We start from the raw sequence: 24065 nt of genomic DNA, 5'->3' as shown, positions 1-24065 counted from the left end.
TTGTGCTTGTTAGGTGAAAGCAGTGCATACTGACAGCTCTCCTGCATGGCAGGTTGGCTTTATGCACATTAAAATAAATAAATAAAAATAGAGAGGCTATTAGATCATTCCACAGAGAGCTACTCATGTATGCTTATGAAACAGAGTGGCTGGAATGAGTAAAGGTATCACCGTTATGTGAAAGTTACAGCTTGGTGTGAAGTCAGTTGGCCAGTAAAGCTGCACTCACCAGATAGCCAGAGATACAAAACCGAGCTGCCGGGCTTCCTGAAGCACACTTTTGGCTGCTAAAGTACATAAGCACAGGCATGTACATAAGCACAGCAGCTTCGTGCAAATATGGACTTTTAACACATGCACAGAGGAACACTTTGATTCTGCACTGGAGAGAAGCACATAAAATGCTTATCTTTTTTCTTCTTCTTCCAAATTCTTTGCTTTGCTTTGTCTGTATACTCAAGCATTACCCAGCATGTGTGTGTTGTGTATCCACGGGTCACATTAGCTCCTTGTATCATCGTTTACTCTAGGAGGGGCCCCATTGAGGGTCCGCTATCGTCATGAAGCTGGGTGTGGTGACACATCCTCTCTCTCCGCCCCGAGGTGTTTGTGCAGCCTGAATAACGCGGCAGTGCTTGTGCGGGACCCGTCCGGTTTCATTTCGCTCCCACACTTTAACAAATTAATTATTAATCCCATTGCTGCTTCACTGTTAATGGCACATTTTAATTCAATAAATCTGGTTTTGAAAACTACATAGATATATAAATATATTTTAAAAATACTTCCTATAGATTACGTGCAGCTGGTGATAGAAGTGAAAGCACATTGCACGATAGAAAAAAAAAATTGGATGGCGTGCGCGTTCGCGGAGTTCCAGCGCTGCGGCAGTTGCCAGGGGAGATAGGAGGGGAGGAGTTTTGATTGGCTGAAGTGGACCTGTTGCCATGACGACGGCGAGGGGTTTGGTAGCGTTGCCGTGCGCTGTGTGATCTGCGCGCTGCGTGTATGGAGGAAGCAGCTGCTGATCTGATCTCTGACATTGTGTGTGAGACAGACAAGACATCTGAATAAACTGCGCGCAGACGTGTCTTTAAACGCACCGCACCGAGGCACGCCGTGCATGATTGTGAGTAGCCGATTGTTTTTAAGTGGGTTGTAATTAAATAAGTGTTCGGCAGGATCCGGGCTGTGTTTCGAACAAGCTAAAAGTAAATGTGGTCAAGTGACTTTGCTTAGAGCAGCCAGCCAGCATGGCAGATCAAGCGACAGCATGTGGCCAGCTAGCTAATGTTAACGTTACTTCTCTCTTCTCCGGGCTTATGTCTTGGAGAGCATAAAGGGATATTACTTATAACACCAAAGAGTGTTTTGAAACATTCAAACAGATCCCTTTCTGCTCTTCCAGTTAAAATGTAATGCTAATGCTAGGCGGTATATGTGCCTTCCCCTGACCTGTCGAGCGGCTGCTAACGCTGCTCTGCCTGACGGTTGTTTCTCGGTGAGTTAAAGCTAGTAACATTTAGTGAACTTAGTGAAAATACGGCTAATTAAAACGGAGACAAGTTCCTTCGTAACAAACCCCGTGTGTCGGGAAATGTTGTGCAATACTCCGCGTAATTGCTCGTAACTTTGTATTCCTCGTTGTGCGTCTGACTTGTGGTTGCTTGTATGTGTGTGAGTGTGAAGTGTTTTAAGTGCTGTGTGCCTGTTAGTAGCTCCGGAGCATATCAGTTTTCTGTGCTAACAGCACTTTCAGCGTATCCTTTCCACCGATTTTGAGTCTCATTGTGTCTTTGAACGTCTTTCGCCTGTTTTGTCAGTCTGTAGTAGGTAGAAAAATTGAGCGACTTATTACTCCTGATACTGTTCAGACACATCTTCCCTGATAGCTATAAATAGTTGAATATTTCAATATATATATATATATATATATATATATATATATCGACGGCACCAGAGGTTTGGAGGCTACACTGGCTAGCCACATGATGTAATGGATTATCACAAGATTGTCCCAGATACAGAGTGCTCTACAAACAATGTCAGACTGTAGGAAAAATATCTCTGCCTACTGCAGTTGGCTATAATTTATATTTTGCTGTTGAATAGACCTTTATATACTTTCATGTGTTGTTTCTGGTGTTTGTGTGTGATGTTTCCTACCTTGCTGCCTGTTAGCATTGCATTTACTGGACTGGACAAACCTCATCTAAAATTCATTATGTGCACTGAGGTTTTATTCGTATATTTGAAGGGGGGGAAATGTGATGGAGAGACAAGTAGACTGACATTGTTCCTTTCACTTTGCCTGACAGTTGTTAAAGCCCTGGTGATAAATAGAAGACAAAGACACCAGGAGCTTAAGGGACAGAAGAAGACAAAAAAGAAACAGATGTTGTCAGTCTGCCATTATTTTAATGCCAGAATCTTTGTGGTCATATTGTGGGGTCAAACCATCTGGTGTCTTTGTAAAACTGACATGTATCCACTCATGTATGTATTTGTGCAGAAGCCTCTGAAGGGTAAGCACTTTTGGATCCGAGAATAGACATTCATTACTATAAATAAGACCTGCTGTAACCCACTGATGTGGTTATTGCAATGTGAAATGGCTACATGTCTTCAGGGATCGAAAACACTGTCAGTACCTTTTGAATTATCTTTATATATGCACCATCACAAGGTTATTTGAGATGTTGGAATTGACACTATAGACAGGCTTTGTAAGAGGCAAAAGACAGGGGAAATGGGAAGGAGACTACTTAGTCTTATTTCTGCTCTTTTTGAATGGGTCTGCTAACAGTACGCTGTGTTTGAAAAGGTAACTGGTAGACTTACGAGTGAGATCGCCGTGAGATGACAATATGAAACTGAAATTTACAACTTGACTGCACGACGACTCGTTCATGACATTGTTTGGAATCTTTTGCTTGAACTTCCTGACGGTAAACTCTGTGGGTGTTTTGACAGCCTATGAAAGAGTCATTTAATGAAATAGTAACAAACGAAAAGATAGTCTAATTGATGCCCACATAGTCACATAGTTAAGGTATCAGGTCCATCTTTTGATTACACTAATAGCAGTTTTATTCACTTTTTTGGGTGCTGTTTTACACCAGCTGAGCACAATAGTAGACGCAGGGGTGTCAAATGTATCTCAAGCTCCACGCATACGCTCAAGAATTCCACACTTCATTTTCACAACTTGGTAACCACAGTGGTGTAAATGTCGCTCGAGTCTACTGTACTGATGGGAGAACAGGAAAGCACTCGTCAGAGGATGTATAACAATGAAGCAACGTCACTGAAAAGACCACCGCAGCACATTTTTTTGTTGACCGAGTTTCGCACGGCCAAATAAAATCTTACATCCATTATCCCAATGTGTTAAGTAGGGCTGCCACAAACGATTATTTTGATAGTCGACTAGTCACCGATTATTTTTGCGATTAGTCGACTAATCAGATCATCATCCATTGGACGTACAGCGTACAGCTTATTGCACCAGCAGCATCTGGTCTTATATAACTATCATTAGCTTACAGCTTGAAGTGTTTGTGCTAACTAAAAATAAAGACAAGATGGTAGTTTATTAATTTTTAATGAAATTTGCAGATTATTTCGGTGAAGTTTAATAAACTCCTTGCTTTCTAAAATATAACAGGACACCGGAGTATATTCTCCAGCGTCTCACACTTCTGACAATCAGCTGTCTGCTTGACAGTTTTAGCTGTGCAAAAACTATAACTTTAATCTTAGCCAAACCGATTTACTCAGGAACAAATAAAATACTAAAGAAAGCCAAACAATAACATTTTTAAGTTATCTAAGTGACTTATATATATGTTTAACCTGACTAGCGAAAGACGGCGGTGGGTTTGAAAACGATTTGCCGGGAGTCCGGTGTTCTCACGGCTCTAGTTAGCCTTGCCCCCGCCTAGCTAACGAGCTAGTGGGTAACAGACGTCTCCGAAAACGTCGGAGCGCTTTTGAAAATATGTGGTGTCTTGATAAACTGAGCAGATATTTGAGGTTTACACAGCTACATTCAAGCCTGAAAATATGTTAAACGTTTATTTTGTGCCCCAGAAAGAATAATAAGAGTAAAGTTAAAACTAACTAGCTGCCGCCATTGTTGACAGCTGCGCTATGAATTCTGGGACACAGCTTCTTCTTCTTCGGGGTTTAACGGCAGCTGGCATCCTTGTACATGCAGTGCTGCCATCTTCTGTTTCAGTCCGTTATTACACTCTTAAATCCTACTACCGGTACTCATTCCTGCGTCCTTTGTGATCTTACAAAGCTTCAAACGATGCGTCGACTATTAAATTAGTCGTCGACGATTTTAATAGTCGACATAATCGTGACTAGTCGACTAATCGTGGCAGCCCTAGTGTTAAGTATGACCGATTAAATGTAGTAATAAGGAGACGGCTTGGGCCTGTTGTGTCATGTGGCTGTTACCTTTTATCCAAACGAGTGACACAACACGCTCAGTTTAAAAGTGCTGCTGCTGCCATGTAATCGGTCTTATCACAGAGTTGTGTACTTTGACCTGGAGCTGATGAAAGATTGTGTCCTCTGAAAAATCCACCATGTTCTCTATAGATATGCGAGCGGCTGTGGTTTTTGAATTCATTACGAAAGCTGACCCACGCGGCAGCAACTTTTTTGGGGGGATTGCTTAACGCAGAGTAAAGCTGGTTTCTCACGGATTGGCTTAATAGATTTGTGCTCAGAGATTTGTGACCTACTGTTCTCTGCAATCCCTGTCATTACCAAGTACTTTGACTTTTTACTGAACATTTTAAATAGTTGGTGCTCGGGTGCTGTATTGGAAAAAGCTGAACAACTGATAACTGGCAGAATAAGGAAGTTTGGTTTCTTGAAGTGACTGTGTTACCACGATGCTGCTGTTGTGTGCATATTGCAAAGTTTAATCACATTTGAAAATAGAATATCTAAATTTTAGCAGGTGTTCTGCATTTTTTGTTGTTGTTGATTGATTTAAAGCCTAAAGTAAGTCTCCAGTAGTTTCAAATTACTTCTTTGGACCATTTTTTTTTTCAACTTTAACTTGTTCAATTAAACAAATAATTACTTGAGATTAGCCACTAATCAGTGACCTTGAGTTCTGGCTGTTGACAGTGGCCTGCCTGACTTTATGCTTCATGCAGTTTTGTAATGGATAGCTTGAGTGATCACTTAACCAGAGCCCCTGATTAGTCATAAAGGAGGGGCATCCCCAGGAGTATGCTGTGTGTTGTTGTTGTTTTGGGTCTGTCACATTCTTCTAATCAAACATAGGGGGCTAGCTCTGAAGTGAGTTGTAAATGTCAACACCTGAAAAGACATGTTTCCACTCACACGCCTACTCGCTCCTGTGGCCTTCCTGGTCATTATTTATTTTTTCTGTCCTATTTGGGTGATCAGCTTGTCTGCTCTTTGCGATGTTTCACATTATTTAGTCTCTCTTGAGAGTTCACCGTGCAGCTAAATGGCATCTATTTTTATGCCCTGAGCTTGGCACAGCTGTTTTACAAACTGGCGTCAGTGTTGTAATTAATGTCACAAGCTGGCAAAAAGACAAAACAGGTTGATTCTGCGTGATCTGAAAACCAGTTTTTCCCTCTTTAAGCGTCTGTTTAGACGTCGCATACTGGCAGCGGTTATCTCCTTCTCGCGGTGCCCCTCTGTCTACTCTACTTATTGTTTTACATCTCTTGATTGACTCTATGGTGAGTCGCCTCCCTCTACAGCCCCCCACCCCCTGACTGCTCCTTTGCCTGTCTCATTTCTGACTGTGTGGACTCGAGACACAGCCCATTAGGGCCCGCCTCACTGAAAGCAACAACTGATGTGGCTGTTTCCTTGATTGAGAGAAAGGAAGGGGTAAGGACGGCCGTGTCCTCTGTCACAGTGGCTCTTTGTCTCATTTGCTTAGGCAGAAATAAAAAGATTTATTTAATTGATACGACAACAACAACACAGGCTTACCAGCTTGTCTGTAAATCCTCACTAAGTATCATATATCAGTGTCAGTTTAAGTGTCTCAGAATTTCTACAACTGTAGCTTAGGTGTTTGGACAAAGTCAAATGTAAATGTCAAACAGACTGACCGCCTTTAAATAAGAATTTTATACTGGGCCGTGTACTTTAAATGACTCAATCATAGAATAATTGATGAGCTTGTATTACTAGACCAAATCTTTGCTCTTTCAAAAAGCTGCATCTCAAAAAGTAAACGGCATTGGAATAACTAGATTTCTACTATGCCCTTTCACCATCAAGAATGTATATTCATTGTTTATAATAAACGGTAAATGATTACACTCGGTAGTTTCTCTGCTGCTGAAAAAAGCAAGTATTTTGTGACTTTTCACTGACCATTTTAAGTAGTTGGTATTCAGTGCTCTAATGGAAAAGGTTGAATAAGTGATGATTGGCAGAATAACGAGGTTGTTCAGCACTAATTAAGATGCAGTTATTATAATACTGCCTAATAACAATACTGAGTCGATAGTAAACAACTCTTGGTGACTATTGTTGCTGTTACCATATGGTTCATATTTATAATTTGATGTTAAACAGCAACACATGGAAAGCAGAATTTGTAAAGTCTGTAATGTATAAAGCAAGAGGTCAGCTTTTTAAGTGAAGGGTTCAAAACTTCTTATATATGGAGCGGGCAGAGCTCAGTAGCTGTGTGCTTATATTTGTTTGCCACGTGTGTGTGCTTTGGTCGATTAAGTCAAATGGGGAGATTCAGTAAATATTTTCATTCTGCTGGAGCTTCGTGGTTGACATGGATATCTATCATGGTTTTGTCAGAGCCCAATAATGTTTTATTTATTTATTTTGTAAAATCAGGAAAGAAGTCTTTCCTCATTTGAGTTCCCTGTGGGGCTTTTTTGGTGTTTTCTGCGTTTCATTTGCAAACACTGTTGTATTTTACTGCACATAGAAAGTTTTCTCATACTCAAGGACTGACCCTTGACAATTATAGAAACGTTCTAATTTCAGCCGTTTCCTACAAGACCGTGGAGCTGTGTTTGCAAGCATACAGCATGAAGTTGTTTTTTGTTGTTGTTGTTGTTTTTTTTGTTTTTTTTTTTAATATTTGAGAGGAACTGAGGTTGTTGTGTGTGTCGGTATGCTGAACTTACAGGCACATGACTGGAAAGATAAGGTTTCAGTGTTGGCTAGGGACTGGCATGTACTTTGGAAGGCCTCACCTCTGTTGACAGTCAAAGTGCAGTCTTGAGCGTTTGACTCTGAAGTTGTTGGAGGAGGTTAGTGTCACTGACGAACATGAACCGAGCCATTGCCCGGCCTTTTGATCGCTTGTTTTTCCCTGAGTGATTTCATTAGTTGATACATTAGGTCCAGCCAGGGTGTTTGCCAGCTATCTGTAAGCTACACGAAGATGGAACTCCTAGATTGGCCGAGTAAATACTGTTGCTTCAATAGACGCTACCTTGTAGCCTCGTGCTGCTCGATTTCACTGTTTTTGTCGTATAGCGGGCCTAACTGTCTCTGTGTGAAGTCTGAATTTGTTGTCTGAAAATGAACTTCCTCAACAGGCAGGAGGTGTTTCCTTCCCTCCCGGTCCTCTGTTTGAAAGTGCGAGGTGAATACTGAGCACTTCGGAAACATGACTAGAGCAAAAACAACTGCTCCTTTGTGCGAGCAGAGTGTGGGGCCAGTTGTAATGCTTTGTGCAAGCTTTTTCATTTGCTTTCACCTCGGACGCTGAGGAGATCCGTTAAAGTCTTTGACAAGTTTTAGTCAGAAATGTATCGTTAGGGCGTGCTTTAATAGTAGCGTAATTTACCTTTCAAAGTAATAGATTCTTTATTTATTATGACACGGTTTAACCCCCACCCTTGTAAAATAAAAGAGCAGGCCACTTGGCTAACCCGCTCTGGAACAGCCTCTCTCTCTCTGCCTGCTTCTCCCACTCTAACTCAGTCCCCCCTCCTTTTGTTTCATTCACATTTTTAGAGCTCCAGCCAGACTGGGTAGTTGCCTAAATATCAGTTAGGGTTTCGAATAACAGCCATCACAATGGGGCTTTGCGGCACACCTTTGTGTATCTGTTGTAGAGGTGTAACTGGTTTGTGTCAACTGGTTTGTTTCTTTGGAATAGGGTGTGGTGTCAGCGTATGAACTCGAGGCTGTTATCTATACAGAGGTTGTTTTTCCTTTTTCTTTTTGTTTTGCAGAGGAGAATCGTATGAAAGCAGTTTGCTTAACAAAACAGATTTTTTGGGAGCATAATTTCTGTGTTATATGAAGTAGGCCTTAATAGCTTAGTCAGTAGTGCCGTGACATCCAGGTTGGCAGTGGCCTTTCTCGCCGCTCTTTGTCAGACAGGTTTGTGGAGAACAGCAGCAGACTGCTGCTCTCAGCATTTTCCGCCTGTATTGATCTCCCCCACATTAGCCCTCTCTTCATGCACAGACATGAGCACAATTGCTTCCCTTACAGCATTGGCTGCCGTGGCAACTGAGTCCTAATTGTGAGATTCGCTCCCAGAAAACATCTCAAAGCAGTATCTCTGTATTTTAATGCCACTATCATCTCCTTTAAATTCCCTTGTACATATCTGACATCTCAACGGTTTGATTTCCCACTTAAAGCTATCTCCATATGTCTTTGTGTATTTTTGAATGGGCTAAGTGCTTAACAGGATAAAAGAGCAATTTGAAAGGGGAGAAAAATGTGCCTTGGCACCTGCTGTTAGCCTGCCTGTTTGCACATGAATATGATGAGGCTGGCGGATCGCACGGCTATTTTAACTTGCAGATGAGCCATCAGGTCAGCGCCATTGCAGCTTTGGTGTATTTTCAAGGATGAGTAGCAGTCAACAGGCCAGTCTGGCTTATTAGCTCCCTCTCCCCTCTCTGCTCTTTACATACTACTATCCCATTATTCAGTGGATTCCCAGCCGCCTCTCTTTGATGCCTTCTCATAAGAGCAATGATAACTGCAATCATTGCAGCAGCAGTGGTAATTGACCAGCTGCAGTCATGGTAAAACACTTCCTGTGTTTGGCTGGATGCACGACAGCCCTCTCATCCGTCCACTGTGCCTCTGTTGATATTCAAATGGCAAGTCATCAGGAGGAGCTATTTAAAAGAGGATAAGCTCTCTTTGGCACCCAGAGGCCCAGCTGAGAGGTCAAGTTTGGGAAGAAGAACTGAGGTGAAGCTCTGTTGTGCTTTAATGTTAATCCCTGATCTGATACTTTAGCTATATTACATCTTCTTCATGTCTCTCTGACATAAAACAGAATCGGGCTATCAAGGGTTTACAACCAACTGTGGCATATAAGTGGCCACACCTTTTAGTCAAATGAGCTGACGTATCTTTTTTTTTTTTTTGCCACACCTTTGCTGACTTCTTCCCTCCTGTGACCTATATATTTATACTCACAAAAAAGGGCTTAGTTGTTGGTCAGCAGGCTGTTTTCCATTTAACTACATTTTAAAAAGACTGGGTTTCTTGTCATGAAATCCCCAAGTGTCCTTTCTATCACTCCTGCATAAGAACATACATAAATATTGAGAATCTGCTAAAAAATCTGCCCCAAATTGTTGCCGTTCACCTAATTTGTCTAAATGAACTAGATATTTGGCCCAAACATGGCTAAATGTATTTTAAGATGATATGTCCCAAAGAGCTTATCCTGAGAGAATAAAGTCAGTATAAACATAGTCTGTAATGCTTTTAGGAAGCATGAATAATATTTTCTTCTGAACATGTGCACTTGTCTCTCTGCTTCTTCATTTCTTTCTTGCTTGTTGACATATTTAATAACTTTGCTTTGCTGAGAGCTGTGATTCAGCCGAGATTGACGATGCCTTGCACAGCCTACCTTACTACCTCTAAGCCTCACTTGCCTCTCTCTCTGTCTTTCTCACAGGTCTAGGTCTCTCTGTCAAACCTTCTGTCACGCTCGGTCCTTTCAGAAAAGTCTTCTCCCTATTGTTATCTCTTTCTGGGTTGATGCTGCCTGACACTTTGCCTTTGGCCTGGAAAACTTATTGACTTGCTTCTTTTTTATCTGTAATTTAAATCGCAGATGTTTATGTGATGCACTAGAGCAATTCAGCTGCGCTGGAATATCCACTACCCGGGGAAAGAACTGAAATCCAGAATGCATGATAAATCTAAGACAATGTGCTGTTATAACAGGAGTATATACACATACACTGAAATGCACACTTTTATTGTGTAAGAAATCACAGACGTCCCCCCCCCCCCATGTCCACTTGGAAGGCTAGACTTTTCTATTTTTTTTTTTTTGAGCCCCAAAAGAGAGGGTCACAGTCATGGCCAAAAGGAGAGAATTGGGGCCATAACCAGAATAGTATCCATCTGCTATAGGTTTATCCACTTATTGAGAGTTTAAAGGTCATTTTGTAAATGCACTAATGCCTCTTTCCCCCCCTCCTGTCCACACTGACTGGGTTTGACAAACTGATTTGTGTGTATGTTTGTGTGCGCGCACACTCTCACTCCTGTCTTTGCCACTGTGCAAACACATGAGTTTGACCCAGTTCTTATCACAGAAATGAAAAGGCATGCCCATCCACCACCACGCTGCGACTTTACCTCTCTGACCGTCCAGTCTAATTCCCATCAAAGTCCAGATCCAGAACATCCTAGACCTTCCCAGAATCGGGACATGCTGTAGACCTCAGTAGAAGCATTTCTTTTCAGAGGCTTTCTTTTCAGTGATTTGAATGTGCCAGAGTCAGCTCAGGGTGGGTTAATTATTTTTCTTATGGATTCTTGCTTGTGGGATTTCTGCTCTTAATTGAAGGGATGGCAGGGTTGTCATGGTGACACCCAGGACATAAAGCTTGTTGTGAGCTGACACGCGGAGTGATCTCTTTGTGCTCTTGGCCTCAACAAGCAGTTCGATTCAACATTATTCACATAATAACAAATCACAATAAGTACTGCACACAAACTGCTGCTTGTATTTTATGGGGACAAAATTTATTTTCAGATAATGTGATGCTTAGTTAAAATTTCCAGTAATGTAGGTTTGTCTGTAGCCCAGATCATTTCTCACTCGAGCTTCAACTTAAACTGCGACAGGAACTCTGGTGTTTAAGATAAAAGGCCTCTTCAGAGCTCATGTTAAAAAGTATTGATAAGTGTACTCAGGTTCATTTTGTTAATGATAAAGTGCTCTGGCATTTCCCCGTGCTCCTAAATGACTGACAACTCTTAGGCTTGTAGCCTCTTTACACAACTTAATATGCCATGCGACAAATGCAGACTTGATCCTGGCTGAATGTATTTCGGTCCGTAAGAGCTATCCAATCTGTAAGATGGAGTCCTTGCACTTATTCCTGCAGTCGCTGGCTGGTTTCATGCTCATTTACACATAACGAGCATCTGGGTCTTGTCTGAAACGAGGTAGGCGTTGAGGAGTGGAGCCTTAAGTCAGTTCACTTACTTGAGAGGATGTCCTCGAAGGTCCTCACGTGGAGTCGAGAGGAGGAGGAGGAGGGGGGCTGAGAGCCTCTTGGTCCTCGGCAGGGATGGAGGAGAGAGGCAGTGAGAGGGCCATGAATTGCAATAGAGGCCGACAGCAACAGGGGGTGTGCCCCCAGGGAAACTTAAGAAAACAAGGCCAACGCTTGGAAGAGCACATCCTTCCAAAATGTCACTTTGAGTTATTTCATACTGCAAACTTTGCTTTTAAATTACTTTGAAATCTTCCTTTTTTGATGGTAATTTTTTTTTTAAATGTACCTTTTTTGGTCTTGTCTTTGCTGCTTGATATTAACAACCTTCTTTTTTCTTTCTCTCCAGACCTCTTTGATTTAATGGGTCCAATTATTGGGATGTCACCAGATAAGAAAACGGAAATTCCGGGTATGCAAGAGGAGCGGGCAGGGCTCAGAGGTGTCTGCGGTGTAGGAACGCTGCCCGAGGCGGAGTGCGCGTCCAGTCCGCTGGCAACTAGCGTGGATCGTACCGGAGGCACCGAGGATGAGGAGCTCACTAACCTCAACTGGCTCCACGAGAACCTGCTTCAGAACTTTACTCTCGGGGGCCCCGAAGCTCAGACGAGCGGCAGCCCCCTCTTTGACATAGAAGGAGACTACGGGTCGAACCAGGGCCCGTCGTCCTCCTCATCTTCGTCACACAACAGAGGCAGGGAGAGGGATTCGATGAAGTCGAAACCACCTTTCTCATTTTCCCTGCTCATCTACATGGCCATCGAGCAGTCTCCCAGCAAGTCGTTGCCTGTCAAAGAAATCTACGGCTGGATACTCGAGCACTTCCCGTATTTCTCCAACGCTCCCACTGGCTGGAAGAACTCAGTTCGTCACAACTTGTCCCTGAACAAATGCTTCCGCAAGGTCGAAAGGAGCTTGGGAAAGGTAGGTCTCAAAGTGACTTCAAACTTTTATGCACGTCACTTAGATTTACAGTTATCCTTCTGTAGTTGTCAGCATGCATCTGTTTGATGATGTGACATTTACAGTTACAGTGGCTTTGTTTAGCACTGTTAGCAAACAGTGTGCTAGAGTGTGAAGCTGCCACATGGCTCATGTGACACACAGCTGCACAGAACTCTGACTCGGCTATGATAAGGGTGGAATCCAGTCAAGGTCAAAGATCCTCCTCCTCCAGAGGATATGCAAACACCGCACACCGAGATAGGACAATATCTTTAGAAACACGTCAAGGTAGTGCAGCTAGAGAGAAGCCTCCCACAATCTGAACCCACACTGCACAAAGGAAGCAAACGCGACCTTAAGTCCTGAAAGTGCACAAAGAACAATCTTTGTCTACCTGGTCCTGGCAGACATACACATCATTTATGGTAGCTTGTGTTTCTACAAGTAGTGGCGACAAATAACAAGGGGAAAAAAGAGAAGCTGGCCTACTCATGTTCACATGCTTGTAACAAAGGGAAGAACACATACTGCATATAGTGTGCACACATGTCTGTGAATTTGAAAAGTTAGTAAAGCTGTGAATTTACTCACTAACGGCTGTTATTACGGTTTAGTCTGAAAGGGTGTGTGTGTGTGTGTGTGTGTGTGTAAAAAGTGTGGAGAAGTAGATTCCTGGATTCTTCTGTGTAACGGTAAACAGTGGCGGTGGCACAATACCCTCTAAACACCCAAGAAGTCTGTGTATCATGAGATTTTAACATTGTGAGAGGATGTGGTTTGAAGCCCCATGTCATGGCTGTATCTGGCTAAAACCTGATATTTGCCCATCTAGGGTGGGAATGGCAGTTTGCACTCAGCGTGTAGCAATACAATGCAGTATAGTCCGCTTAGCATGCAGGTGCATAGCATGAGCCCTCCGTCTGCTGAGACACTAGCACCAGTTTCACATGACACTGGCTGGTGGTTTCCGTTGCTATGGAGACATTTCCTTCTTCCTGCATCAGAGCTGGTTGGTAATCTGAGTCAAGGTTATTCTCCTCGCTGTATTCTCCCAGACTGGGCAAGAATACGCCACCATCAGATAAAGTGACACACACATCACCAGCAGATACAATTATTCTTCACAGGGAGCTGTTGAGTAAAAATTTCCTCTCATTGTAAAAGCGTTTATATTGCAAAGTTTGGTATTTGCTATTTTTCACTGTGGGACTGTAATGAAATTTGAATCATTGCTGCGGTCACTATAGTCCCACCAGCTCTGACAGCGAAACATTTCAGGAATTCTCATCATTTTTTCAATATTGCCATTTGAGCGTGTTGTGTCTAAAAGGTGCTGTGAAGCTTATAATTGAAAAGTGATTTGGAAATGAAGTGCATTTCCACAGTGACTAATCTCTAAAAGGTTTGAGTCACACTTGACTTTTTTCCCTGATAAATGATGATCTTGTCATTTGTAGTTTTGTGCAATTACTCAGCTGTACAGATCACCCAAATTGATTTTCAAGTCCTCATTAAGTCTTTAAAGGTACCCTGTGGATTATTATCTCCACTAGTTGCGGGCCCTGTTTTGTTTACATCTTGCATGAGGATACACATACCAGCCACATGTGGGATACATGGCCACACTGTTCTGCAGCAAAGCGGTGAAAAGGATTGTGAGCTACCAAACAGAAATATGAACAAAGCTTCCATTAAAATAATGATTATGTAAAATTTGCTGAGGTGGGAATTGCATGCAAATTGTTTGTAAGGCTTCAGTGATTCAAAATTAAAATTGTGTTCATTACTTACAGTTTTAATTGAACTCATGTGATCAAATATTTAATCGTACAAAGTGACAAAGCATGTTATTTTTACTAAAGACCTAACTCACAAACGTTTATAGCATGTTTTCGCTCTGATTTTTATTTATTTATTTGGATTTTTTTTTCTGAAAGCCAGACCGAACATACTGTATTTTTGGTGTTTCTTTCAGGATAATGTTCTGCCTGCTGCTTTTCTTTTGTCAGTTTTGTTCTCTTGCGTTGAACCAAATAAATGACGTAACAGCTTTTGCTTAGTTCATGGGGACTGGGAATGTTTGGGCAACAGGATAAGACGCCATCGTTAAATCCTCTGAAAAGAAGATCATATGACAGGGTTTTTATTGTTTAACATCAACAGATCACCTCCCCCCTGACCTCTGCTCACAGTTTCTTATGTGGACTTTCTGGCAGCTTCATTACTTTGTAACAGGGGTTTAGAGATTTGACTGTCCCTGCTTTGTCCTACAGGCCAATGGAAAAGGGTCGCTCTGGTGTGTTGACCCTGAGTACCGCCCCAACCTAATTCAAGCTCTTAAGAAGCAGCACTTCCCAGCCGCACATGCCTTCTGCACACCACCCGCCTCCCCACCCAGGTGAGCGGTCATCACTTTAATCATTCAATTCAATTTGTTGCTTATGATGGTCAAGGGAATTATTATGTCTCAAATATATTTTGCAGGGATTTGTTTTGGACATAAAAGGAAATACCTGAACTTTATTTAGAGCAGGCTTGTATTAGCGATTGGCTTTCAGTATGATTAAAAAAAGTGAACTTGGTCACATACCAACTCCAATATGCTTCCATTAGCTCCTTTAGACTTACAGCAATACACTTAGTGTACCATGGTGAGTGATGACTCACCCGTGACAGGTAGGAGCACAACAGTTTGAAACTCTCTGTTGTTAGTTTAACAACAAGAAGAGCATTATTCTCCTCACACTCGTATGTATATCAAACCAGCTCCTCCCTATGGTCACAATGCCACAGCTTTGCTAAATGTAACTAACACATAAGACGAGCAATTGAACCGTAAACATAATGGGGAAAAACTGAGAACAGTTCATTTAGACAGAAACATGATAATGCCCAGAAGCTTCTGCAAACCCAGAACTTCCCCAATACTCACGCTTCTGGGAAGCTACAGTACAAACACTTCATGTAACAGTTTCATATACACCACCATAGCATTTTAGTAGACAGAACCCATATCTTCTGCTTTTATTGTGAAACATGGAGGTGGAGGTATACCATAAGGAGCAGCCTTGATTTCTTTCTCCTGACTTTAAAATCCCTTTTTTTTAAGCTGAGGAAATATTTTATCTTAACAGGTTTGTAGTCATTTGTAATTATTTGATAACTAATTCTTAATAAAAACACAGTTTTGAAAGGGCAGAATTTGGCTCTCCAAACGTATCATCTGACTCTTGGTGTCCTTTGTTTACTTTCTGCAGTGCCTCCTCACCCCCTCGTCATCTCTTTCTACAAGGTTGCTCATTTAAAGGTGAGAGAAAAGCAAATTGATCAAAGTTTTCGTATTTGTAAGCTGTTTGCCCAGCAATGTGCAGATGTGTAGTGCAGTTTTGTTAGCGTGTGTTTGTGCACTGTTTTGATTATGTTGCCTTTGCACATTTCAGTCCCAGAACATTCAGCATCACTGTGCTTTTATGCTCAGCTCTTGGTTTGATTTGTTGCTTTCAAGTCATTGATGCCTCATGTTGACCATAATGTTGACAGCTCCCGTCGATGTCTCTTCCCCCCCCCCCCCCCCCCCCCCCTTGCCTCTTGGATTTGTAACCTTGACGACAAGCAGAGGTTCTGCTGGTGCTCAGTATCGAGCACTCAGTCTCACTGTAATCATTAATAATTTAGAGCCCTAGAAGTGAGCTGTGAGGCTTTCAGACACTTTGTCAGATCTCATGAGATCAGATGCATTCTGAAAATCATGGGCTTATATTTACTCTGATTTGTTTTTGCGAGTCCTCTGCATATCCCGTGCGTTCTGTAAGCACTGATTGGATTTTAAGTATAGCTTAAAAATAATGGAGCCCAGTCGGTCAAGCCAGTCCTAGTAGGGATGTCATGCTACCATGCTTTCACACCGTAGGACTGACCATCGTGCATGTTCTCTCCTCTTCCAGAGTCTGACATTGATGCTGCCACTGCCATGATGCTCTTAAACTCTGCCCCTGGGCACCACGTTGACCCATGTAAGACAACCTACAAGTAGCCATACTTTCACCTCTTCTTTTAGCTTTGTGTCCAACCCCTGACATACCACCCGTCATTGCTTAAATTTTCTTTGATGTTGTGTGTGTTCAATTCTGATGTACACAGCTGCAAGAAGAAGTTTGAATGTCTTTGAATCATCAGAATATCTGCTTTGTCTAATGATAGACAATGTGTGTTTTTTTTTTTTATCTTCATCTAAGCTGCAGTAATAGACAGACAAAATCTCACCAAACTAAAACCACACAAATAGTTGTAGTTCACACTTTACACACTTAGTAATGAAAAATTAGCAATGAAGCAAAATGGATTCATCCGTATCTCCAAGATGTCTTGATTGAAGGGCCCTCTTTAGGTCATGTCAGTGTGTTTCAGATGGGCTAAAGTTAGGAATCAAAAGGTAAAAACATTTGTATATAAAGAAAAGGTAGATGAAGAATAAGGGTTTTTGTTAAATTTTAAAAGGGCTTTCTGTAAAAATAAGTTCTGAGAAGTGATTTAAAATTGGATATACTGATTTTGGTAAGTTCCTCTGGTAAATAGTTCAACACTCTGAGAGGAAATCAGAAAATGACGCAGGCTATAGGGCGGGTTAGGAGGCTCTGACCTGAAGAGCATAACCAGCAGCTTGGTTCATAAAGTCTGTTGAAATCTGATGTAGGTAGGAGCAAGCCTGGGTAAGGCTTTAAAAGTAATGAATAAGTTTTTAAAATCAATTCAGTATCTAACAGGAAGCCAGTGCAGTGTAGCCAGGATAGGAGTGATGTAGTCTGGTCTCTTTGATTTTGTTAAGAATCTGGCAGCTGAATTTTGAACAAGCTGGGGGCGGGAGATGAACCTTTGGCTGAGACTCGAGTTGAGGGAATTACAGTAGTCTAAACATGATGAGATGGTGGCATGGATGACTTTTTCAAAGGCCGCTTGAGATGGAAACAAAAAAATGTGTAAACTTTTGTAAAGTTTCTTAATTGTAGAAAGCAGGATTTTGGTGATTTGTGAGTCAAAAGAAAACTTGCATTAGAACCAGGTTTTGAGTGGAATTCTTGAAGTTGTAGGGCAGATTTAAGTCGCTTTAATTCAAACTTTATATTTAAATAGCACCAAATCACAATGGTCATTTCAAGGCTCTTTATATTGTAAGGTAAAGATCCTGCAATATTAAGAGAGCAGAGGGCACTAAGAAAGAGGGCCAGTGTTGAATAATTCAGAATGATTAAATGCAATAGTGGTGTACAAATGGGAAGTGAAGAAGAAACACATGGGAATCATGGGAAGCCCCCAGCTGCCCGGTTCTATTGCAGCATAACTATAGGTGGGCTAGGGTCACCTGATCCAACCCGAACTATAAGTTTTTAAAAAAAAAGAGAAAGTTTCAAGCCTGATCCTAAAAGTAGAGATGGTGTCTGTCTCCCAAACTGTCATAGGCTCTTTAGAAACTATAGCAAACGCAAGCAAGTCAGCAGTCTGAGAGCAAAGTGCTCTGTTAGGCACTAAGGTAAGGTACTAAGACGTCATTAAGATATAATCAGGTCTGATTATTCAAGATTTTAGATGTGAGTAGAAGGCTTTTAAATTAAATTCTGGATTTTACAGGTAATGACAGGGAACATAGTTCCTGTATTGTGACATCTATGATTTAACGTCAGAGAGACTTCTTAAGATTTGAGATTGTATTTATGTTGATACTTAGTAGAACAAACAACTGTGTATTATCTACATACATGACGGGGAAAACGCTTTATTTATGGATTACCTGACCCAATGGAAGCATGTAGATGGGGAATAAAAAAGGATCAAGAACAGACCCAGGGGAGGTGGGCTAAGGATGAGAATTCTTCCATTACAACAGAAAAAGGATCTGTTTAATAAATAGGAGTGAAACCTGGACATTACAGACTTCAACATACAACTGTTTGTGTTATTAGTTCATTGTTTGTCTATAACAAACAATGAACAAACTCAACTGAACCTCTAGCTCAGGCTTTTTTTTTTTCTTTAAAATGTATAGCAAGACAGCTTTAGGAAGTGATTTTAGTGCTTGATCTTTCAACAGGGCAAAAAATACCATAACAAATAATTTCATGTATTTGTTAAGGTGTATTTATTGAAATCACAGTTAATTTTAAAATCTCTCGTTTAGATTTTGATTTATTTTCTCAATGCAAAGTTTATATTTCCTCTTGCAAAGGTTCCCACAGAATCATTAAATGTTTACTTTTTCTAAGTTTCTACGTCTTTTACGTCCCCCCCCCACGAGTTTTAATTCTGCTTTCACATTCATGCAGCAAGCTATTTTAAAACTACGTTTTCACTGCTGGTCCTAGACAAATCTTAGTTCTGCTTTAAACTTGTAAACAAAACAAGTTAAAGCCCCCGAGTGTCTTAATGATGGTGTCACTTTTTTTTTTTTTTCTTTCAGAAATCTTATTTCAAACCAGTCATTTATCTCTCTGTAACAAGACATCCTCATGCACTGAACGGTCACTTATCAGGCTTTCATCCTCTCCTCAGGCAATTCTGACAGCCCTCTGGACCTCTCTCGGCCCGACTCTGTCTTGGTGAGCAGCGATCCAAAACAGGACCACAACTACAGCAGCGCAGCCCTGCAACGCTGCTCCTCTCGCTCCTCCTCATCTTCTCTTTCCTCCCTGGACGAAGGCGGCTGCGAACGTAGGCAGTCTCGCCGCGCCGGCAGCGAGGGTTTCCACAGCGACGAGGACTCCGACCTCTGGGACGAGAGGGGCGTTCACCAGACTTCTCGCCGTCCGCTCGCCGTCAAGTGGCCCCTTAGCAAGAGGGCGCGACGTGAAGTCAAGCCAGAGCTGGACGAGGAGCTGAAGGAAGCCGCCGGCTCCTTGCTGCACCTCGCCGGTATACGCAGCTGCACGGAGGGCTCCAAACGCACTGTCAAGAGCACAAAACTTAGCAGGAAATGAATTTTCTTTTACCCCCATAAGACCCTGGACCCAGTGAAACCCTAACCTCTGACCCCCTGTGTCCCAGTGTGCCTCCTTCTCCTAATCTGAACGTTCACTGGCCATTTTGAGCCTTTTTTCTTTTCCTTTTTTTTTTGGTTTGTTTGTTTGGGAGTATCTCTGTCCAACAAAACAAATGGCAATAGTATCGTTCACACAGGAGAACAAAGCCATATACATTAACTCGGGGGTAACTTTTGAGGGTGGGTGTTTGGGCTTATGGAGAACCATCAAGATACCTATCCAAAACGACCTGCCTGCTTTCTGTTGGATTAGAGGACTGTGATTCAAGAAGTTTCCTCTCAAAGACAAAAAGTGACACAAGAAGAAAAAAATAAATAAAACAAAAAAAAAGCTGAAAGCTGGTTTTATAACTCAAAGCGTTGCATGCTTCCTCTTCAAACCCGTATCCTCTTCCAAGTGAATCTATTTATGAAGCGAACGAGTGCATGTTTGTAACAGATGAAATCTAACCTCCTGGTGTTGACATTTTCTCCTTTTATTTTTCCTTTTTTGTTGGTTTTGTGCTAAAGGAAAAATAAATTACCACTGTTTGGAAAGGAGTTCCTGCTCTTGTAGAAGAAAAAAGAAAGAGATGCAATAATTAATCCTCAACCTTAACTTTCTGACATTATTCCATGGTGGCATATATCAGTCAAGTATGCTAGTTAAACTTTACAATTAAGCGAATGAACGGAGTAGTATTATGATCTTGTTATGCGATAAACTTACTACACGCGAGCCGCGTCTCGTTTTCAGGATTAGCAAAATGTGGATATAGTATTACTCTGCCACTGCCAAATTGAGTTGCAAAGTTAGCTAGGACTTTGCTTGATTTTGCGCGGCCATTGCAGCACAGCTGTTTTCTTTCTGTTTGTGTTTGTTCGTTTGTTTTCTTCCCAATCCACTGTTAATGGGACATCTTTTCTCATGTTTGGCGACAACCTATGCAAAGGGTACATCTGCCTTGTTTTGCCAGGTGTTCGCTGCGTGTTCATAGGTTATCCTCCATAAATTTTCTTTTTTGTGTGCACATACACATGTGTGTATCACAGTGCATGCTGACATCAGCTGGACCCTTGGATGACAGTCACGAGAAAGAGTTTAAAAATTTTTTTAATCCTTCTACTGACAAATACAATGAATATAATGTACTATCGTAATGACACATCTCCCTGCTACTGCTGTACTGTAAGAGCTGCTCGGTGCTCTGCTTGCTTTTGGGCTTTCTGAATGCAGAGTTGGCTAATAGTGAGGCGAGGGGGAAAACGGAGCGGATGGTAAATGACCGCCACGTCTCACGCCAATATTTGGATTTGCAGTTTGATTATATCTCTGGCCTTGTTTATGATACCTTGTACTTTAGATAATTACTAAGTTATACAGGTAATTTTGAGTTGGCTGATCTTGTGGCCAAGTTAATTCACATCTTGAAGGAAGGTGTGTGTGTGTTTTTTGTTTTGGGGTTTTTTTCTGTTCTGAGACCCACAGCATAGAGCATCCAAATGTAAATAACAAGAAGGGGGACAGTATAGTCACAAAGAAGTCAACTCTGTACACGCAGTTGCTCGCAGGCGAGATGCTGAAGACGCTTGTTTGTGCTCTGTGCTGTGCCCTCGGTTTTGGCTGGCTGCTAGTTTTTCGTCCTTGCTCTTCCTCCTAGAACAAAATAAGGAAGTGCACGTTCTCTTCTCAAGCTGTGAAATGGAGTGTTTATTGTCAGTTGATTGCACGCGGTTCTCTGAGGGGAAGTTGCGAGCCACTTGCATAGAAGGCCACAGTTTTCTGTTTTTTAAAAAACAAACAAACAAAAAAACCCAAATAGAAGCAGCGTACAGTCAACAGTAGCATAGATGAGTGATAGGATAACAAGCTGGAAAATGTATTCCCCCCCCCCCCCCACTGTACTGGATCACATGGTGTGACTGGTAGTATAGTGTGCATGGTCGGTGCCAAACATTTTGTCGTGCCACTGATGCAAAACTGCAAACTGGCTGCTTTGTTTTTTTTTGTTAATATCTATAAACCCCTCCTACTGCCACACTGTAATTGTGATCTGGAGTTTTTGAATCAGGAAACGGGCGATGACTCTGGTCAGTACGGTGACATAACCAATCTTTTGGTTTACATTTGTCGCTATTGAGTGGGAACTGCTCTTTGCAGACTAAGCCGCAGTTCTCAGCTGATAACCGAGTGCATACACTGGTCTTGTTTAGCTGTGGAAAAAAAAAAAAAAAAGAACAAATTGTTGTTCATTAATCATCACCTTATTTATGACTTTAATTTATGGGACTTTTTCCCCCGAACGCATCAGACACTGGTTATTTAAAATAAATGACTAGGCACAGTAATTTTTTTCCCTTCATTCTGTGAACTTCCTTTAATAAGTATTTTTGTTTTTCTCCTTGTTTATTTTCAGCAACACACCTTCCTCCCCCTCCCCCCCCCCTTTTTTTTTTTCTGTCTTGTTACAGTGATTAAGTATTTTGCCAATGTCTGTTGTCTTTAGAGCGGGTGTGTTTTCAATTTAACCATGACTGCCAGGTTTTCTTGATGTTTTTGTTTTGCTTTTTGTTAGGTTGGATAGAAAACAGTTAATTAACATTGATCCTGAAACCTTTTTCTGTTGCCAAATCGATGTACAGCTGGGGTGTAGATAAATTTAAGATTGATGCACCCAATTCCCCCTCCCCCCCACACACACACACACCACCCCATGCGCACCCCAAGTTCTTCTGGGCTCATTTAATCATATGGTTTTGTTTAGGTATTATGACTTAAGTAGTCAAAGAAACTGGAGATTAGCTGTAAGACTCTTTTATAAAAGTACTGCCACCCCATAACTCATGCTTCCAGGTTTTGTTATTGAATGTTTTTGAATATCACTGTAAAACTGGATCTGAGTTACTCAGTCTTCAAGCAGCTGCTGTGTAGTTTTCAGACCTACTCTTGCGTGTCGGGACAGCCGCAGAGAAGTTTTGGAGAGGCTAAAAAAAATCAGCCTCATCCTTTCTGTAGCACTTGAGAAATAAAAGAAATGTTTGTCTCAAGGTGACACCGAGCCAGTCGAGTCGATCTGTGGGTGAGCTACCAAAACATTTCTGGGTCCCAGGACTTGCACAATTCCAAACCCAGTTCCCTTATTGCTCAACAGCTGTTATAAAATATTAATTATGTGATTCTGTTGCATTTCCTAATTTCTTATGGGTGTGCTGAGCATTTTTTTTTTTCTTGCATTTGACAAAGCTGCCAACCCAGTATGAGTTTGTGTCAGTTGTCTGCCATGTCCATTGGACCGACACACCTTTTTGGTTTTTGTATGCTAACCTCTGTTGATAAAATGTTTATAAGATTTATTTTCGCCAAAGATATGCAATTGCATTATATATGGTATTACAAAAATATTAATAAAAACCTGTTCTTGTTTATTGCCGTGTGCATCTTTTGGTTTCTTTGTGGAAAATGGGGCTTGACTTGAGTGGGTTTTTTTGGTTGATTTTTTTTTTTTTTCTTTTTTTCCTTCTTTCTTTTTTTGTCTGTAAGAATTTTTTGGATCGATCTTGTCACCTGCTGCGAAAGCCACAAGATCAGCGATCCTTGACTCTGTGGTTCTCAGTTTTCACATAACAGTGCTACAGCTGGGAGATATTTCCCACCAAGTCCAGCAGTTTCTTTTGACTGCGCAGGCTTTGCTCAGCACTAAGTGTGGCAGCACCATGACACTTTCCCTTTCTGTCTTCTCCTTCATGTTTTTTTTTTCTTTTTTCTTTTTTTAAATGGCCGGCTGCCAGAAGTGCACCTCGCATTAATGTAAATTCCAGGGCTGCGCCAGTGATGGATGCATCATCAGATGTGCTAACGACACTCTTTGCTGTAAGTTAATTAGTCATGGAGGACTGTGGGATGAACACAGTGTGACCCTGAACAAGGGCTTGTCTGACTAGCCTCAGGCCCACTGGCACAGCTCTATTGTTCAATAGAGTCCTGTGTGTCGATGGGGAAGGGGAGGGGATGGGGATATTGGAAGGAGGGGGGACTTCTCCCTACTGACTGCCTCAATTCAGCTGGAAATCAGAGCAGCATCACCTCCCCTTCCCCTCTCCCACACGCCCCTAGCAACCACGCCACGCCGACAGTTGCCAGGCAACCAGACAATGCTGGAGCCACTGGCTGTGGTGTGGTGTGGTGTACGTGTGAGAGAGTTTGTGTTTGTGGCCGTATACATACATTTAAGATCGCTGATGGTGGAGACGACGACAGAGGAAAATAAAGAAATAGTATGCGGCCAAAAATCTAAAAGAGATTATTATGGATTAGGTGAAATTAATCGTGTAGGATTTGCGCAATGATGGGTGCATTAGCAACATGTCATTTCACTTCTAGTCTAAATGAGGTCATGTGCGTTTTAAGGGGGGAAATCACATCCTTGACAGTGCTACAACCCGCTTGTGATTTCTGACCTTGTTTCTGTTAATGCGACACACACGGAGCTGGGAAAAAACCAAAACAAAGCGAAACCGAGCAGTAAATAATTTATCACATCATTTTTATTGTAAATGGCATTAGGTCTCCTAATGGGAAAGCTAAGAGGAGAGGAAAGGATGTCTTAATAATGGAAAGTGTC

General features: G+C 41.7%; 1 protein-coding gene across 2 annotated transcripts; it reads left to right on the top strand.

The window, feature by feature from the left end:
* The first annotated feature begins 1009 nt into the window (after nucleotides 1–1009).
* foxn2a (forkhead box N2a) lies at nucleotides 1010–22802 on the top strand. 2 transcript variants are annotated; one of them, XM_085368775.1, is made up of 6 exons: nucleotides 1010–1129; nucleotides 11839–12413; nucleotides 14708–14832; nucleotides 15692–15741; nucleotides 16379–16447; nucleotides 18978–22802. In XM_085368775.1, the coding sequence occupies exons 2-6, from the start codon at nucleotides 11853–11855 to the stop codon at nucleotides 19400–19402; spliced, it is 1230 nt and encodes a 409-aa protein (XP_085224901.1). In that variant the 5' UTR covers nucleotides 1010–1129; nucleotides 11839–11852; the 3' UTR covers nucleotides 19403–22802. The 2 variants fall into 2 exon arrangements, with proteins under 2 accessions (XP_085224901.1, XP_085224902.1); XM_085368776.1 differs by lacking the exon at nucleotides 1010–1129 and adding an exon at nucleotides 5514–5895.
* Nucleotides 22803–24065: the final 1263 nt, after the last annotated feature.

The sequence above is a fragment of the Diplotaxodon limnothrissa genome, linkage group LG13 (genome assembly GCF_057381915.1).
Source record: "Diplotaxodon limnothrissa isolate DT_005_m linkage group LG13, D_limnothrissa_male_GT1.1, whole genome shotgun sequence".
In the NCBI taxonomy this organism is placed as follows: Eukaryota; Metazoa; Chordata; class Actinopteri; order Cichliformes; family Cichlidae; genus Diplotaxodon; species Diplotaxodon limnothrissa.
Note: the sequence above shows the minus strand (reverse complement) of the source record. Positions and strands in the feature narration are given on the sequence as shown.

Coding starts and splice junctions, on each gene's coding strand:
- foxn2a (XM_085368775.1), top strand. CDS start 11,853: ATGGGTCCAATTATTGGGATGTCACCAGATAAGAAAACGGAAATTCCG. Junction 14,833..15,691: donor CCACCCGCCTCCCCACCCAG/GTGAGCGGTCAT, acceptor TACTTTCTGCAG/TGCCTCCTCACCCCCTCGTC. Junction 16,448..18,977: donor TGGGCACCACGTTGACCCAT/GTAAGACAACCT, acceptor TCCTCTCCTCAG/GCAATTCTGACAGCCCTCTG.